The sequence below is a fragment of the Eptatretus burgeri genome, chromosome 16 (assembly GCF_056783735.1).
Source record: "Eptatretus burgeri isolate ZD-2024b chromosome 16, Ebu_testis_v1, whole genome shotgun sequence".
NCBI classification, from domain to species: Eukaryota; Metazoa; Chordata; class Myxini; order Myxiniformes; family Myxinidae; genus Eptatretus; species Eptatretus burgeri.
This window is the reverse complement of record NC_140976.1, coordinates 3660351-3677223: the sequence shown is the minus strand read 5'-3', so window position 1 is coordinate 3677223 and position 16873 is coordinate 3660351. Positions and strand designations below refer to the sequence as shown.

The window sequence follows — 16873 nt, the reverse complement described above, 5'->3', positions numbered from 1 at the left end:
ATTTATCGCAGTGGTTTGTGACCGTAACCAGAATAGCACAGGGTGTGGTGAACAAGCAAGCTCTGAGGGTAATAAACACAGTCAATCAAATTTCATTAACCTCCGCCATCTTCGAAGATGGATGGAGGTTACTGTTTTCACCCCTTTCTGTTTGTTTGTTTGTTTGTTTGTTTGTGAACAGTATTACGGAAAAACTCCTCGACGGATTTCGACGAAACTTGGTGGGGGGGGGGTTAGGTATGGTCCAAGGATCATGCCATTAATTTTTGGACTTGGTCCCCCCCCCAAAAAAAAATTGTTAGAGAAAAAATATATATTTCTTTTGCATTTCTACATGTTTTAAGTGATTTCCAACCCCCCACCCCCCAGAAAAATTGTTAGAGAATTTTTTTTTTGCATTTTTACAGGTTTTAAGTGATTTCCACCCCCCTCCCCCCAAAAAAAAAATGTTGGAGAAAATAACTATAACTCTGTCAGCACTGTTGAATAAGATATAAGGTTCATTTAATGAATAAGATATAAGGTTCACTTGAGTGACCCAGCAGTATTGGCGGCGGAGGTTTTGCACTCTCCCGAGTGCTCCCCCTCTAGTTGCTGTCTGTTTCACTTGAAGTGGAGAGCCCACATGTTACACAAATGCACACAAATTTATCGTGCTTCACTCAGCGAAGATGGGAAACAAAATGGGGCCTTGTGGTCATGTGATGACATATCCTCCAATCAAAATGGCGCCTTGTGGTCATGTGTTGACGTATCCTCCAATCGAAATAGCGCCTTGTGGTCATGTGATGACGTGTTCTCCAATTACGATAGTTTTAACTCAAACTGAGTTCACCAAACTCGAGTATTCTCTGACACGGCTTCATCACACCAACCTCCCTCCAACACACCCAAACTCCCTCCAACACACCCAAACTCCCTCCATCACAACTAAACCTCCCTCCCTCCAACACATTCTCCCTCCCTCCAACACACCCAAACTCCCTCCATCACACCCAACCTCCCTCAATCACAACAACCTCCCTCCAACACACCCAAACTCCCTCCAACACACCCAAACTCCCTCCATCACAACTAAACCTCCCTCCCTCCAACACATTCTCCCTCCCTCCAGCACACCGAAACTCCCTCCATCACACCCAACCTCCCTCCATCACAACTAAACCTCCCTCCCTCCAACACATTCTCCCTCCCTGCAACACACCCAAACTCCCTCCATCACACCCAACCTCCCTCCATCACACCAACCTCCCTCCAACACACGCAAACTCCCTCCAACACATCCAAGCTCCCTCCATCACAACTAAACCTCCCTCCCTCCATCACATTCTCCCTCCCTCCAGCACACCCGACCTCCCTCCATCATACCCTACCTCCCTCCTGCACACCCCACCTCCCTCCATCATACCCAACCTCCCTCGAACACACCCAAACTCCCTCCATCACACCCAACCTCCCTCGAACACACCCAAACTCCCTCCATCACAACAAAACCTCCCTCCCTCCAACACATCCTCCCTCCCTCCAACACACCCAAACTCCCTCCAGCACACCCAAACTCCATCTATCACATCCTCCCTCCCTCTCTCCCTCCATCACATCCTTACTCTCTCCCTCCAGCACACCAACTTTTCTTCCTCCATCACACTTCGTCGCTGCTGCTGGACTCCTGGGGTGTGTTCCTTTAGCAAGGCCAGTTGTTCCGTATCAACCGCTTCATGAACCGCTTTGCAATGTGTTCCAGGTTTTTCTGAGGAATTGGATCTCCAGAAAGGCAATAATGGAGAGAGAACGTTCTGACATTCAATCTGAAATGGCATCGTAAGTTTTATTCTTTCACTGCTGTTGATCATGGAAAAGATTCCCTGGTACCTTTTGAAAAGAGGAGGTAATTGTGTGCTGGTACCCTGTGCGATTTAAATTTGTCTTTAGGTACAGGGTGGTGTGCTACAGCTGCTGCATAGCCTCGCCTCCTGGTTAAACCCCCAAAAACTGCACCCCCCAAAGTCCAGGTTCTCCCCACACCTGTCCTTTCTTGTTCCTTTTCCCCCCATTTGTGGAATTGCCTTCAAACCCACTTTTCTCTGCAGAGCTTCAAGCAAGTGGTGCATCGCTCCAGCACCCCCCACATCCTACCAGTTATCTTTTCTATCCCCAGTAACCCTTTCCAACCCAACCCTCTTTCTTGCAGGTTTCCTCCCATTCTCACTCTCCTCGTTTGTTGTTCGTTCCTCCCCTTGCTTGTGTCTCACTGTGGGCCCCATTGTCACCATACATTCCCTTCTTTCCCTCCATTTCCTCATTCTTCCATGAGTCTCAATTTTGTATATAAATGAGGCTGTGCGAGTTTTAAAAGAAAAAGGTCCAAAGTTGAAAAGCCAATCTGAAGAGTGTTCCATTCACCAAATTGTGACTGCAAGCTTCTTCTTCTTCTTCTTCTTCTTCTTCTTCTTCTTCTTATTCTTATTCTTATTCTTATTCTTATTCTTATTCTTATTCTTATTCTTATTCTTATTCTTATTCTTATTCTTATTCTTATTATTCTTATTCTTATTCTTCTTCCTTAAATTATTGCTGTATCATCTCTTTTTCTCTCTTTTTTTACACTTTCACAGGTCGTCTGCATGTGAATACTGTGAGGTCCAAAACCAACAAGAACACAAAGTCCAAAACGAAAAGGATACACTCATTGGAAATATTGATTACAATGTTTCAAGCCTCAAGCCAAGCCGATCCAATTTCAAGTCCCACAAAAATGCTCAAGTAGGTGAACGCTTTGCACCAGGTGATGATTCAGGCCAAAATGTGAAACGATTGGGACTCATTAGACTTGTGTTTCTTGTCATGACACATTCTGTTTGTCCAACTACTCCCCCCCTCCACCCACAGTTCATACGTGTAAAGAATGACACATGTCCTGCTGCGTTGTATGACTTCGTCACCGAGGATTGGAAGCTGGGAAACCCAAACTTGGTCATTTCGCTGACCGGAGGAAATACAGGCATTGAGATGACACCTACTCTCAAGGAGGTCTTCAAACGAGGGCTAATGAAAACTGCTCAAAATACAGGTGTGTTCTCTAAACCTGTGACATGCACAGGTAATGTCAAACAAAATTAAAAAGGTACACACCAGAGTGACAGTTTATAGATGGGTCGAGATTCGAACCTGGGAATCACCAGAATGACGGTTTGTAGCTTGGTCGAGATTCAAACCCAGGCTACACAGTTCAGAAGCGAGTGTGCTAATGTCTCATCCAGGCGATACTTACAGTCCATCCACATCTACAACAAACCAAAGGATTAAATCCCTTCCATCCATTTTCATTTTTAACCTCAGCTGCTTCACCGTTCTAACGTTTTCATTTATTGTCTTTAAAACCTTATAATCGGGTTTAGCTCCCCTGGAACGTAGTTCCGGAGAGCTTATGTGATGACATGTCATGCGTCCGAAATACTTGCAAATTCTTCATTGAAATTACATGAACGATTCCGATGAAACTTGACCTCAACCTTCATCACCCGTGATGTACCAAAGTGCGGAGTGGGGTAGGGGTTGTTCCCCAAAATATGTATTTTCTTTCTTCTCCGAAACTACACACACAATTCCGATGAAACTTGACCTCAACCTTCATCACCCGTGATGTACCAAACTTTGTTCACGGCATTAAAAAACAACCGTAGGTATTTACTTTCTTGTCCATTCCACATTTTGTGGATCATCCATGCCTACCAGTGGTTCCCTGGTTATCTTATCCAGCAACTACCAGGTGAGTGCCGAAGGATGGTGCCCCTATGTTTTTATTGATACATTCAAGCACAAGTGTTCTTTAGAGTAAACAACATTCCCTGTGTCATTTATGTCCACGTGAGAGCAGAATCTAAGTATTCGGCTTTCATCCCATATTTTTGCCCTTTTGTGGATCAAATCTCATGGGATTACATGACCCATGAAGATCACCCTTTGCCAGTTGAGCCAGTGTGTCAGAGAATGTCTCTTTAGATGGGTATGAGGAATTATGAAGGAGTCGGTGGTATGTTATGTGACTGGAAAAAAACCTGTTTTGTTTTTTCAGGAGTATGGATCATAACTGATGGAATCAACTGTGGAGTGGCCAAGGTGGTGGGAGAGGCGGTACGAGATTACGAGATTTGCAGAAGATCTCAACATTCAAAAGTGGTCACCCTTGGGTTTGCCTCTTGGGGTGAAATATGTGACTCGGAGAGGAAGCAGATATTAAAGGTACGTGTATCACATGCAATAAGTTGCACTCAATGCCACAGTGTATTGCGATAAATACCACACTCGATACAAACTGTTAAACAGCCCATCACAAGCACGTTGGTATTGTATTTAATGTTTGTACAATGGTTGTTGACGTGAAAGTTACGTTTTGTTAATAGTTGTTGTTGAATGCAAGATATCGTATCCCAACTTGTAATGTAGATCACTTTACTTGTCAGCTGGTCAGCTGGATGACTGTTCTCTGGATCCACCACTTGGGCTCACCTGCCCTCCTTGCAGCACTGTGTTACTGCCACAACATGTCTGGCCATTGAAGACGCATCTACGAGTTGTAAGCACCCACGTCCGAGTCCCTAAAGTATTGTCAAAAATGTGCGAAAGCATCAATGGAGGCCATGATAATCGGCCTGACCTTCCCATTTCATCAAGAACATCATGGGGACTTCAATCATGTTTGACTGCCCAACATCACCTCATTCTCTCATCCATTTCCATTACTGGGCTTCACTACATCCTCTGAGACCCATCCTGTGCAGTTCCTCTCTGGAGATGCCTCAGCATAATCATGAGCAAAGATCTCAATACGGGTGTCTTGAACTTCATTCTTCTCCCAACACAGCACTTGCACACCGTTAGGAAGTTGCGAACTCCTACTGACACCGTATAAACTATTACGGTGCAAACAAAACACTAACGCCAATAAGGTCGGTAGATCAGGTTCTCTAACGAAGGTTTTTATTCAAGCCTTGACACGCTGCCATACCGGCCGGGATAATGACTCGCGCACGTGCGTGGAGCCGTACATGGTAAAACCACAACAACAACAACAACAACAACAACAACAACAACAACAACATTAATGGCGTAATTGCCTCTTGGGTCTTCCTTCTGGTTTCTGAAAGAACATGAACATGGACTACAAATGAAACTTGTAAGTCTCAACTACGAATGAAAAAATCACGAACATAGTATAATGGTTTTGCAAGGAACTGTATGTTGAGATAGAGACTACATATATGCAATGTGGTTGTTGGAGTGACACAAAATTGTTAGCACGAAAGTTTTCTTGGTCTTCCGTTCGTCTCCATGAGCCACTAATCACTGCACAGCCACGCAGGAGGGCGGCGTGAGCGAAAAGACCTCCTCGTTGAAGGTGGAGAGTAAGACTTCTTCGAACTGACCGGTTCAGCAGACGAAATGCCAGCGTGTGTGTCTGGTGGCCTGATAATAGCCTCTGGTGGTGTGGGTAGCATAATCGATTCCGATAGGGCATGACCCGTTGTATCTCATGAGAGTTCTTGTTATGAAATGGTCCCTTGGCTGGGCACAATGGAGCCAGGTGTGACCGGTGAAAGATGGTGGGGCGAGGTCAGCTCAGAATCGGACTCGGAACCTGAAGTTGATTCTTGGCCTCTAACAGGGCCATACTGGTTCTGACCCACTATTGTAGGCGCAACAAGATAGCAGTCACATACTCGAACGTCGTAGGTTTTGCTGCGAAGGTGTGAACTTTCTGAGTTGGCACCATCCATCGTCACGAGAAATCTGTGTCACCATATACTTGTCATGAGCTTTGCTCTGTCATCCTTGAGGAAAACGAGGTCACCAATGCAGAAACGGGGAGTTGCAGTTGTGGTGGAATGGCCGCGAGATTTCGCCAGAGTGCTTGGGGAATGTTTTTCCTTCCTGCTAATATTCTGATTGAAAATTAGCTGTCTGACATCGGTAACTGCTCACCAGTGAGTTGGTCTCGTTGTGTCCAGACCTCTCTAGCGGAGAAGCCGTCTCTGCGTATACGCTGATTCATGTTGCCTGTTGCCAATGCTAAGGTAACTTCAGATAAAGGGCCACCCTCTTGGGACACACATGAGCATTCTAAGCCAAGCTCTTCATTAGCTCATTCGGCCACCAGATTTTTGTTACAGTTTTTGGTTTGAACGACCTGAAAGTGGATGCCGTGTCTTTTCATTGTAGGATTGTTAACCAAGGCGACAAATCTGGGTGCGGGGTCGACCCGTATGGTAAAGGGGATATCTCCCAGGAGGCGTAGCTCTGCACACATTGTAAGGATGGCATTGCATAACTGGTCTTGTCTTTCGCTATCAATAAGCTTCGTCGATGTTTCTCTGTCTCTCGGAGGATGGAGATATGCTGACGATACCTGCACATTACATCTGCGGCGTATGATGCCCCGACAACAGTCGGTGGCTCCGTCGATGACTGACGATGTGGATGCACAAGCAATCACCTTATCGACTGGCATTGGTGACATGACGAGGAGATGGAATCAGTCGTCCTGTCAATGTTTAAGGCAAAAAAAATACCTGTTGAAGGCACGCTTAATTTGTTGTTTCGATGGTTGGTTGAACCTGATGTGTAAAGCGGTCAATAGTCCATCAACCACTGAGCGGGGGATCACGATCCGTTCACGAGGGGGCTTGAACGGTTGATTATCTCTGACGACTGGGAGGCCATCGTTAGCCACAGTCACGACTCTGAGGTACCTCTTGATGTCCCCCACCTTTGTCAATTTTCAAGCTGGGCAAGAACCTTGGGTTCGGTGAGAATGGGTGCGTCTGAGGTCAGGGCACTCCAATTGTTTAGCATGCCAAACAACGCGGCTCGTAAATGGCATTCTGGCTGTGCCCTCCAGTACTTCACCTTCAGAGACACGGCGCACGATGCAAGCCTCCATTTCTTCAATAAACTTGCATACTTGACAGTTTGCGTTGAGACACTCTCGAGGGTTGCGACTCCCAAAATCAGACGGCAAGTTGGCGATACCATCAATATGCCTAACCTGCACACAGTAACGGCTGGCATTGGACAGGAATGAAGTTACTCTGGAACTGGATGAGAATTCGCCGCACATAAGCTTGTTGCACCCTTGAACACAGGGGCGACTATCTCTTAACACTTGGGCACTGTGGTGAGACTGGACGATGAAAGGTGCGAAATGTCAGATGGCTGCTCCAATACACAGGGCTTCTACCTCACAAGGCAGCCATGTGACCTGGTGCTTTCGGAGTTTCGCATTGATGAACCCCGCTAGACGCAAGATGCCATCTCTGTGCGCATACAATGAAGCTGCAATTCCTTTGTTCTTGACAGATCCATCAGTGACAATCCACAGCACATCGTCAGGTCTGGCTATAACAACAGTCTTGCAATTCTTCAACGCATATTCTGAGCAGATTTGAAGGCATGACGTAACTCATCAGACCACACTATCTTCTCACATGAAGCTTTGACCACGGTAGCCATGTCCAGAGGGTCAAGCAGGTCAGCATAGCCATGTCAGACTCGGCTGAGAACTTTGTATGCTCCCACAAATGACCGCAAAGCCCGAACAGTTGAGGGGGGCTCCACTGCGGAGAGGCTAGCAACCTTGTGGGGGCTTGCGCTCAATGTTACGTTATGCCATGTCCATCCCAGCACTGTGGTTGACCTTGGGCAAATAATAGCCTTTACCGCTGAAAGACATAAGTTTTTCTTTCACAATGCGACCAAGACTTGGCACCTGTTGTTAAGTGCATTTTCAGGTGTATCGCCACCTCTGTAGAGATCATCAGCCATCTTGGTAACACAGCCTTCCTGCATATAAGCTCCACCAAGACCTGAGACATGAGCTCTTCTCAGCAAGTCTCAGAGCTGAGCATTCCCATCGCCGACCTCGTGTAGACACGGATTCCTTTATAAGGAGTCGCAACACCACAGTACTTCATGGAGTCATGAGATAGTGGGATTTGGTAGAAGGCCTTTACAAGATCAGTGGTGATGATACACTGCCATCTTGCACTCTGTCGCAGCATGATGTCAACATTGGGCATCAGGGAGGGTTGGGGTTTATTGTATTGTGCTACCTCACCAAAGGATGTGATGAGTCTACTCCCTCCACTTGGCTTCTTGATAAGGAAGGAAGGGTTTAAATACTCTACACGAACGTTGACGTGTTCGGGCTTAGCCACAATGCCTGCAGCTTCCAGTTCATCAAACTTCTCTTGCAGTTTGTCTAAATTACTCTTGTTATATTGAGGGAGTCTCCACTTCCTCTGTGGGGGTAACGTTGGACCCATGTTTACAAAGGCCTCAATCTTGCCGCGAGCTCCGTTATATTTGGAAATTTGGGGATTAAACACGTTGTCATGAGCCTTGTTGATTTGGTGGAACTGATCGTGCATTTCAGTTGATAGGTAGTTATCAGAATCGACGGAATCGCTGGATGAAAATGGAGGAGCAGCAGCTGACATGATAGTTACACTTGTAGGAATGCAATCTCCGCATGCGTCTCTGGTAAAAACGATCACCCTTGCCTGGCAGACATGTTCGATCAATATTGGAGAGGCAGTCTTGTTGGTAACGTGCACGGCCCCGCTGATGGAACGGGTTTCTTGAGGCTCAGGCCATGCATGTTCGTGCATGCATGTTACCATCCCAGTGGAGTAAAAGAGGTCCTTTCAGGGAGAAGTCGTCTTCCTCGGCGGCAGCTGCTTCTCTACATCCCTCCATACGATAACGTCGTACAGAGCTCCATGATAGGGTGATGTCGCCAATATCATGACCGAGGGTCTTGGCGACAGCTCCGGCCACGAACACAGCCCCGCGATCTGGCAAGTTCACGCGATCCAGCGCTGCTACAACATCTGGAGATCGGAAAATGTTCTTTGGTTTGGGATTGGATGAAGTAGCCGAATGAGCTTCTGTTTTACTGCAGCCAGGGGTCTCTGATGACGTTGAGGGAGCTATATATTCATCCTCCAGACTTTCAGATTCAGATTCACCTGACGTAGACGATAGCGGTTCGCTTTCAGTTACCTTCAGCTTGCGGCTTTCCCTTTTAGCGTAACGTTGCCGAGCTAAGTCTTCATTTTCGTCTCTTTTTCGTTTATTTTCCTCTTTAGAGTGGGTGACTAAATCAGCTCCAGCCATGCTACGAGAGAACGCACTCTCTCGCTGATGCTCCAGGAAGTCACGGTCGGCACTGATCACTATTTCCGACAATGCATTGGCTGTCGCTACGTCGAATAACTCCTCCAGGTCTGAGAGAAATAGATCATTGTTCATTTCACCAGTGTCGTTGTCCCTTTTGCGATTTTTCTTTAGTTTCAGATATCTCTCCTGGAGCTTTTTCAGCTTACGTACGCATGCATACGGACATTGCGTGAGCAATCTAGCTCTATTCCACACCTCAATCACTTCACAGCACGTGATTCTATAGCTCTCAGCAAGAGTCTTGTTCTCGGTAACATGGTGGAATTGTAATAGGGGTAGAACATCTAGTCTACGTGGCAATCTTCCGGCAGAAAGCTGTGATATCGATGCTCCCAGTAGCCAGCTTTCGGAAGAAGAACGGAGTCCGAGCTTCAACACCATCACTTAACCTAAGCCAAAGAAACGATGGACCAAAAATATGACATGATCAGCACAATATATTATTGAAGAGTGCGGCTGCTCAAGACACGCGAGTCTAAAACCAACCACCCTCACCGTTCCCACTCGTGCTGCCACCCCCTTCTATCGCTGTAACAGAAGCACCACCACGCCGCTGGTTTGGCAGGGGGGGGGGCAAACAGGAGTACCAACAATCCATCTCAAAATGATGCAAATTTCACTCATCAGCCAAAAAGCCTCATCTTTGAGCGACTGCGAAACGTTATCGTAGGACCACAACAATTCACAGGAAAATAAGTATATCATAGTGAACAAAAACAAGCCATGTGGAGGGAACATTCAGACAACTTTATATTTTTCATATTGATCATGGACCACTCTAACATATATATATATATATATATATATATATATATATATATATATATATATATACACATATATTGTTGCGGAAATGGCCCTTCGTGTGTTATTAAATATAGGATTAGCCCAGATCCCCCATTAAATGCATGTTTAGCCAGGTTGTTTGGTAAATGGACGCGACATGTGTGTCAGGAGGTGTCAGAAGCTGTTCATCGTTGGTATATTGGTGGGGGACCGAGAGGTTCTTCTTTTTCCCTCCTCTCTCCGGACAATAGTCCCCGCCCAGCACTGAGAGGGGGAGTGGCCTAGAGAAGGAAGTGAAACTGAAGGAAGGAGCCAGTCAGTTTTGAGGCGAGCGAGTGAAGGAAAAGACTGCAGGAGCACCGGGGAAGGCGGTGGTGAAACTGAGTGCCGGTGAGTCGCGATCGGCTAAATAGGGCTGGCTGTGTGTGAGTCATTAGTCGGCTTTGAGGCGAGCGAGGGCCGAAAAGGAGAAGTGAAACTGAAGAAGTAAAACTGCTGTGGGCTTCGAGGCGAGCGAGCAAAGGAAAAGGCAGTGTGAATCTGCCGGGAGAGGAACTGAACCTGAGCGCGACGAGTCTGCGATCGGCAGTGGTGAAACTGAGTGCGGAGGTGGGGCGCGATCGGCTTTCGTGAGGAGCACATCGACAGGTTCATCCGGAGTCCAGTGACGGAGCCTCTGACTCTCCCTACTCACCTCACAGCTCGACGACGTCCTGGAATCCCATGGACCCAGCCTGCAGAGCCCAACACCTCGATTTGGCCTGGTCTGGTGAACAGGCCAGGCCTGGACTTGTAAGCTGGACCTTATGAGAAACCAGATGAAACCCACCATCGACCTGACGGTCTGGTGCAGTCGACCTCGCGGGGTCTGAACGCCCCGAGGCTGCGTGCATGAGGGCTGCGGCACATGGACGAGCGCCATTTTGCCACGCGGCGTGTTTGAGCTTGGGCGCTCGAATCCGTAAACATCGGCTTGTCACGAGCCGCATTCGTGCCTTTGACACTTTCCTCTCATTCACGAAACATCACCAAGTACTCTGTGTCTTGTCTGCATGCTGTCCATGTCTCGTCTGCAAGTTGTTTAAGGCTTATCTCGTTAGGGTCCCCTTCGAAACCCGTAATCCGTAGCTCCCTAGTTAAGAACGGGTTTTCGATTAATTATAACATTGTCGTGAATGCTTTGCTTGTGTCGTGTTCCTCGATGTCCATAATAAATGTGGCTGATTCGTATGAAGTTGCCGCTTTGAATTAATTTGTGCCGTGCCGAGGAAGGATCCACTCGATTTGGATATAAAAACCAAAATGGTTACAAACTGGAAGAATTCGCTCGGTATCTGACAAAACCAGTCTGTAACCGGAGTCTATTTCCCCAACTGGTAAGGTCCAGGGGTACATTGGTATCGCGATTCGCGACGCGTGACCCGAGGCCTGTGCTGAACCAGCCGGCGTTATAACCCCGGAGATGGCGGTGGTTCGGGTGGCGCCGAATCTGTAACATTTGGCTGTCGAGAGTAGGGTGAGAAAACCCAAACTGGTTACGGACAGTGATTGACGCCATCGTCAGAACCCCCCCACCCCCAAACCTTAACAATATATATATATATATATATATATATATATATATATATATATATATATGTACATATATATATATATATATATATATATATATATATATATATATATATATATACATTTGTACATATATATATATATATATATATATATATATCTATATATATATATATATATATATATATAGATATATATATATATTGTTACGAATTTGGAATTCGATTGCACACAACATACAGGTTCCTTTCGTCAGCTATTTCGATAAGTGCTTGTTCCTAAGATAGCTCAACTTCCATTGTTTAAATGTTCAGAAATCGATTAGATGAGCTGCGGATCGATTTAATAGTTAGGGAACGAAACAATGGAGATGTCCCTCCCCCTCTTCTGCAAAGAGGAAGAAGAACCCTGCCGTCCCGTGATTCATGATGCCAACAACTCCCTCCTACCCGTGGTTGAGCGGGGGGTGGATCACGAGGGCATGAGTCACGCCGGGTGTGGGGGAAGGGGGTGGAGAAGGATAAGAGGAGATCCTTTCTTGGTTCGTGTGCGGAGTCCTGTGTTCGGAGTTGAGGGGAGTCGTTCAGCAGGCCGTCGGGTCCTGCTTGGCTTGGGTTAGGGTTGAGGCCTTCGGAAGCTTTTTGCTTCTGCAGAGGAGTTGTTCTGTGGGCCTTTGGCTTCTGCTTGACTCGGTCGACTTCTTGGAGAGCTCGAGTGGAGGCTTCTTCTTCTTCTTCTTGGTTCGTGGAGCTCTTTGTTCTCCGTTTGGTTCCTGGCTTGGTGCAACTCATCGACCTCTTCTTGGAGATGGTTCCTCAGGGAAGCGGCGCATCGACGGGAAGGATCAGCGTCTCGTCTCACCAGCACGTGTTGAGAAGCGCGGGAGGATTCGCGGGAGCTCGGGAAGGATCGCGGCTCACCGTGATTGGATCCAGCTCGCTCTCGCTGGAGCCCGGGTCTGAACAACTTGAGGACCACACGAGGTGGAGAAGTTCGAGATGGGTTCTGGGTTTCAGCTCACCTGTCTTCCGAGCTGGAGCTCGTTATTGAAGGCCTCTGCCACCATTTCTTCGGTGTGTGTGTGTGTGTGTGTGTGTGTGCGCGCGCGCGCGCGCGCGCGCGCGTACGTGTGTCCGTGGGCCTGTCTCATAAGTAGGAAATTAAGTGCTTTGTGTGCTGTAAATGATTGTATTGCATTTCGTAAAGTCGGTATAGTTCTGCTCTTACGTGCTTCCCAAGTTCCCCATTATTATTAATAAATACCCCAATTGTTAAATGTTTCCAGCTTGTCCCGTCGATTCTTTCATTGACTGAGCATTCCGTGTGTTGGGAGTGAGAAAGACGTTGGTTTGCCATAAAAGGGGGACATTTGGACCGACGGTTCTCGGCGATTACGTAAGAATCTCTGGCTCAGGACGAAATGACCATGCAGGACACTCCCATAATGCAGGTTGACTATTCCCCGCAAATAAATGCAGAGTCCGCAATGGGCGCAGCGGCGGGGGCCGTGGTGTATGACACCCCCCTCCCCTCCTCCGTCCAAATCCCTCCTCGGTCCCCGGCGGATCCGCGCCCGATAATGGCGAAGCGACTGCCACCAGGCCACCTGACATGGGCCAGCTCTTTTCAATATTGCTGGCAAAAATGGATGGAAACGCACTCGAGGCGAAAAACGAAATGAAAGAAATGCGGGGTGAAATGCAGCGCATGGGGTTGAGTCTCCAGGCAGGCAAAAGGCAGTAAGTCTGGGCATAAGAGGCATAATGGCGCCTGCACGTGGCGAAACGCGGGCAGTGGAGCTCAAAATGGCGATTCCACGTGCTGGAGCGAGCGAGCTGAGGGGGAGTGTGGACTGTGTCGGCCCCGCGGTGATGGATAAAATAATACGGGAGACATGTTGGATGAGACTCGTAACGGCAGAGAGAGTGACGGTGACGGAGAGGGAAAAATTAAAAGGGGAGACCGAAACGTGCAAGACGAGACACGAGGTGACGACGGCAGAAATAATAGTGGAGACGAAGGAAACGAACAAGGTGATGGAAACGCAAATAGTCACGGAAACAGAGACACGGGAGAGAGAGGATGAATTGGACGGGGTGGAAGAAACTAAAAACGAACACGCACACAGAGGTAGCGAGGGACCATGAGGGGGAGCTCGGGGAAGGTGTCGTGACCCGGTGCAAGCAGCTGGATAGCCTCCTTCAGGAACGAGGGGAGGGAATGTTCCCCTTTGAAGCAGATCACGACCAGGTGGGTCCGGTCGAGCTTTGCGAGGTGGAGCGGGCGAGAGTTGCGAACGGGTGCACACGGAGCTTGGAGGTTATGGAAACCCCGCGACCCCTTGTGGTGGTGCTAATTCCCAGCGTGGTTGTTCCGGTGTGTGTGGTGTCGAAATGTGTGTTTGCGAGTGTGCCGAAATGCGTGCTTTCCAGCACGCATGGTGTGGATGAAGCACCGTGTGTGGATGAAACACCGTGTGTGGATGAAGCACCTTGTGTGGATGAAGCACCTTGTGTGGATGAAGCACCTTGTGTGGATGAAGCACCTTGTGTGGATGAAGTACCATGTGTGGATGAAGCACCTTGTGTAGATGAAGCACCGTGTGTGGATGAAACACTGTGTGTGGATGAAGCACCTTGTGTGTATGAAGCACCTTGTGTAGATGAAGCACCGTGTGTGGATGAAACACCATGTGTGGATGAAGCACCTTGTGTGTATGAAGCACCTTGTGTAGATGAAGCACCGTGTGTGGATGAAACACCGTGTGTGGATGAAGCACCATGTGTGGATGAAGCACCTTATGTGTATGAAGCACCTTGTGGAGATGAAGCACCGTGTGTGGATGAAGCACCGTGTGTGGATGAAGCACCATGTGTGGATGAAGCACCGTGTGTGTATGAAGCACCTTGTGTAGATGAAGCACCGTGTGTGGATGAAACACCGTGTGTGAATGAAGCACCGTGTATGGATGAAGCACCGTGTGTGGATGAAACACCGTGTGTGGATGAAGCACCGTGTGTGGATGAAACACCGTTTGTGAATGAAGCACCGTGTATGGATGAAACACCATGTGTGGATGAAGCACCGTGTGTGGATGAAACACCGTGTGTGGATGAAACAGCGTGTGTGTATGAAACACCGTGTGTGGATGAAACAGCGTGTGTGGATGAAACACCGTGTGTGGATGAAACACTGTGTGTGGATGAAACACCGTGTGTGGATGAAACGCCGTGTGTGGATGAAGCACATTGTGTGTATGAAGCACCTTGTCTGGATGAAGCACCGTGTGTGGATGAAGCACCGCATGTGACAGGAACCGCGTGTGTGAGTAGTATGGTGTGTGTGAGTGAAAGGCGATGTGTGAGAGAGACCGCGTGTGTGAGGTGGTGGTATGACAGGGAGATGGCGGTTAGCATGCGGGAGACCGCAACCGCATGTCCGAGTGTAATGGTGAGGTGTGTGAGCGTCGTGGCACGCAGGAGTGTGCGCGTTGAATGGTGACGACGACTGCAACAGATGAGGGACAAAAGCCGTGTAGCGGCCGTAGCTATTTTGGTAACCGTGCCGGGTTTGCACAGCAGCGAGCGCGGGGTCCGTGCTGTGCTACGCACAAGGCCGCCACGTGCGCGGCTGCGCGAGTGAAATCCGGTCCGGAAACGCACGCGGTGCATGTATTCGATCCCGCGGACGGACAAAAGGTCGGCTGGATTCGGAATTTGATTCGGACGGGTTCTGCGGGCGAGTGTGTTTGTCAAGCTCCATGTGGCCTGCGTCGCACGTTCTGTTCGCAGAGCGTGCAAAGCGGCTCCCCCGTTTCGTTATGCGTACACCGTCTTGCGCGAGAAATCGTGTAGGTTCGGGGTGCGAGTGACGTCATCGGAGATTCCACGGACGAGCAGAGCACATGTGCTCGCGTGGGGAACCCCTCTAACCGCGGGGCTTGCTTTGGGATGCGCAGTGATGTCGTGGCTGCATGGTTGAAATCCGGCAGAAGGGAATCCCTGCCGATGTTACCGTCCAAGGGGACGAGGCACGCGAACAACTGCCATGACGTCACGGAAAAAGAGCGCGGCTGTGAATTGCACGCTGGTGTGCAGGCTGTGAATTGCCGCGCTGGTGGTGTACAACTAAAAGGGGGAAAAAAAGAAGCAAGCCTCGCTTGAACAGGATTCCCAGGCAGGGGTGGAAGACATGGGTTGTTCCTCATGGAGCCCGTGGAATGGATTAGTTGGAGGGATTTTAGTTCAGATTTAGGAAATAGGAATTGTTGGATTTTTGGAGACATGGACAGACTGGAAATGCGTAGTGGAGACGTAGCTTAGCGACGTAGAGTAAATGGAACGTGCATGAGTTTTAAGGGATGACGAGGGAGCACGAGTTAGTCAGGGGATTTAGTTAGGAAGGATGGCAGTATAGAGTGTTGGTGTGAGTTGTGAAATGGAATGTGTGTGAGGAATGAGTGTGGGACAGCGGGCCCAAGTGTGTGAGTGGAGCGAATGTGGTATGAATGGTGCGGATGACTGATTGGGGGGAGGAGTGATTCCCACCCAAGTGACCCCGGGGTCAGATTAATGTTAGCTGGTGGGTTATTCAAATTTACTAACAGGAGGTCGTTTTGTTGGTGTCAAGAGAAGGCACGAAACCCGTTTGGAGGGGTGCAGGAGTTCATGGACCGGCTGGGAGCGTGGCTGTGGAAAGGTGTTTTGTTGAGTGGGCACCCCGGGCATCGGACTAGTTGGCCAGAGTAGGCCAAGGGTCCAAGAGGGGCCGGGATAGTGTAGTGGGCATGGGCGACCCGTCGGAAACGGGACCCATAGCGCCAGAATTCCTCGGGGGCAGTGTAATGGGCACGGGCGACCCTCGGAAAGGGACCGGGGGAATCAACACGCCACGTGGGTATCGGAGAGGGGGGCAATGCCAGAGAGGGCAACCCCCTGCGTTGTAGGGAGCAGCGAGGCTCAGAGGCAGTCAGGGGGTGCCATGGTTAGAGTTCGGCAGAGGGGGAGTTCTTGCCAGTTGAGCCACGCTGCCCAGCAAGGAAATTGTGCGAGGGCACAAATGAAAATTTGAGGGCAAGGCCCAAATTTTTAATGGACACCAACACAGGCGACGGGAATCATGGTTTTTAGAACCGATGGTTTAAAAGTGCGAGACGTTTTTGGAAAGCCCCGGGGTAGTTTCAGGTTCAATGAATGTTAGGGTAGATAAGAGATGTACCCCTTCGCACCATGCATCCCTTCGCTCGTTGTCGGCCACTGGACCCACCTTGGTAGATCGC

At 48.7% G+C, this 16873-nt stretch overlaps 1 protein-coding gene across 8 annotated transcripts in view; it reads left to right on the top strand.

Moving 5' to 3' along the window:
• The window catches only part of LOC147010336 (transient receptor potential cation channel subfamily M member 4-like), a 582375-nt gene that overhangs the window by 13373 nt on the left and 552129 nt on the right, over positions 1–16873 (top strand). For all 8 annotated transcript variants that reach the window (XR_015052249.1, XR_015052248.1, XM_085858968.1 and 5 more), the window contains exons 2-5: positions 1745–1821; positions 2616–2763; positions 2890–3070; positions 4076–4242. Coding sequence is in view for 6 of the 8 variants with exons in the window: in XM_085858967.1 (XP_085715093.1) it covers positions 1745–1821; positions 2616–2763; positions 2890–3070; positions 4076–4242 (573 nt within the window). In the remaining 2 variants the exon portion in view is untranslated. The remainder of the gene's footprint in view (positions 1–1744; positions 1822–2615; positions 2764–2889; positions 3071–4075; positions 4243–16873) is intronic.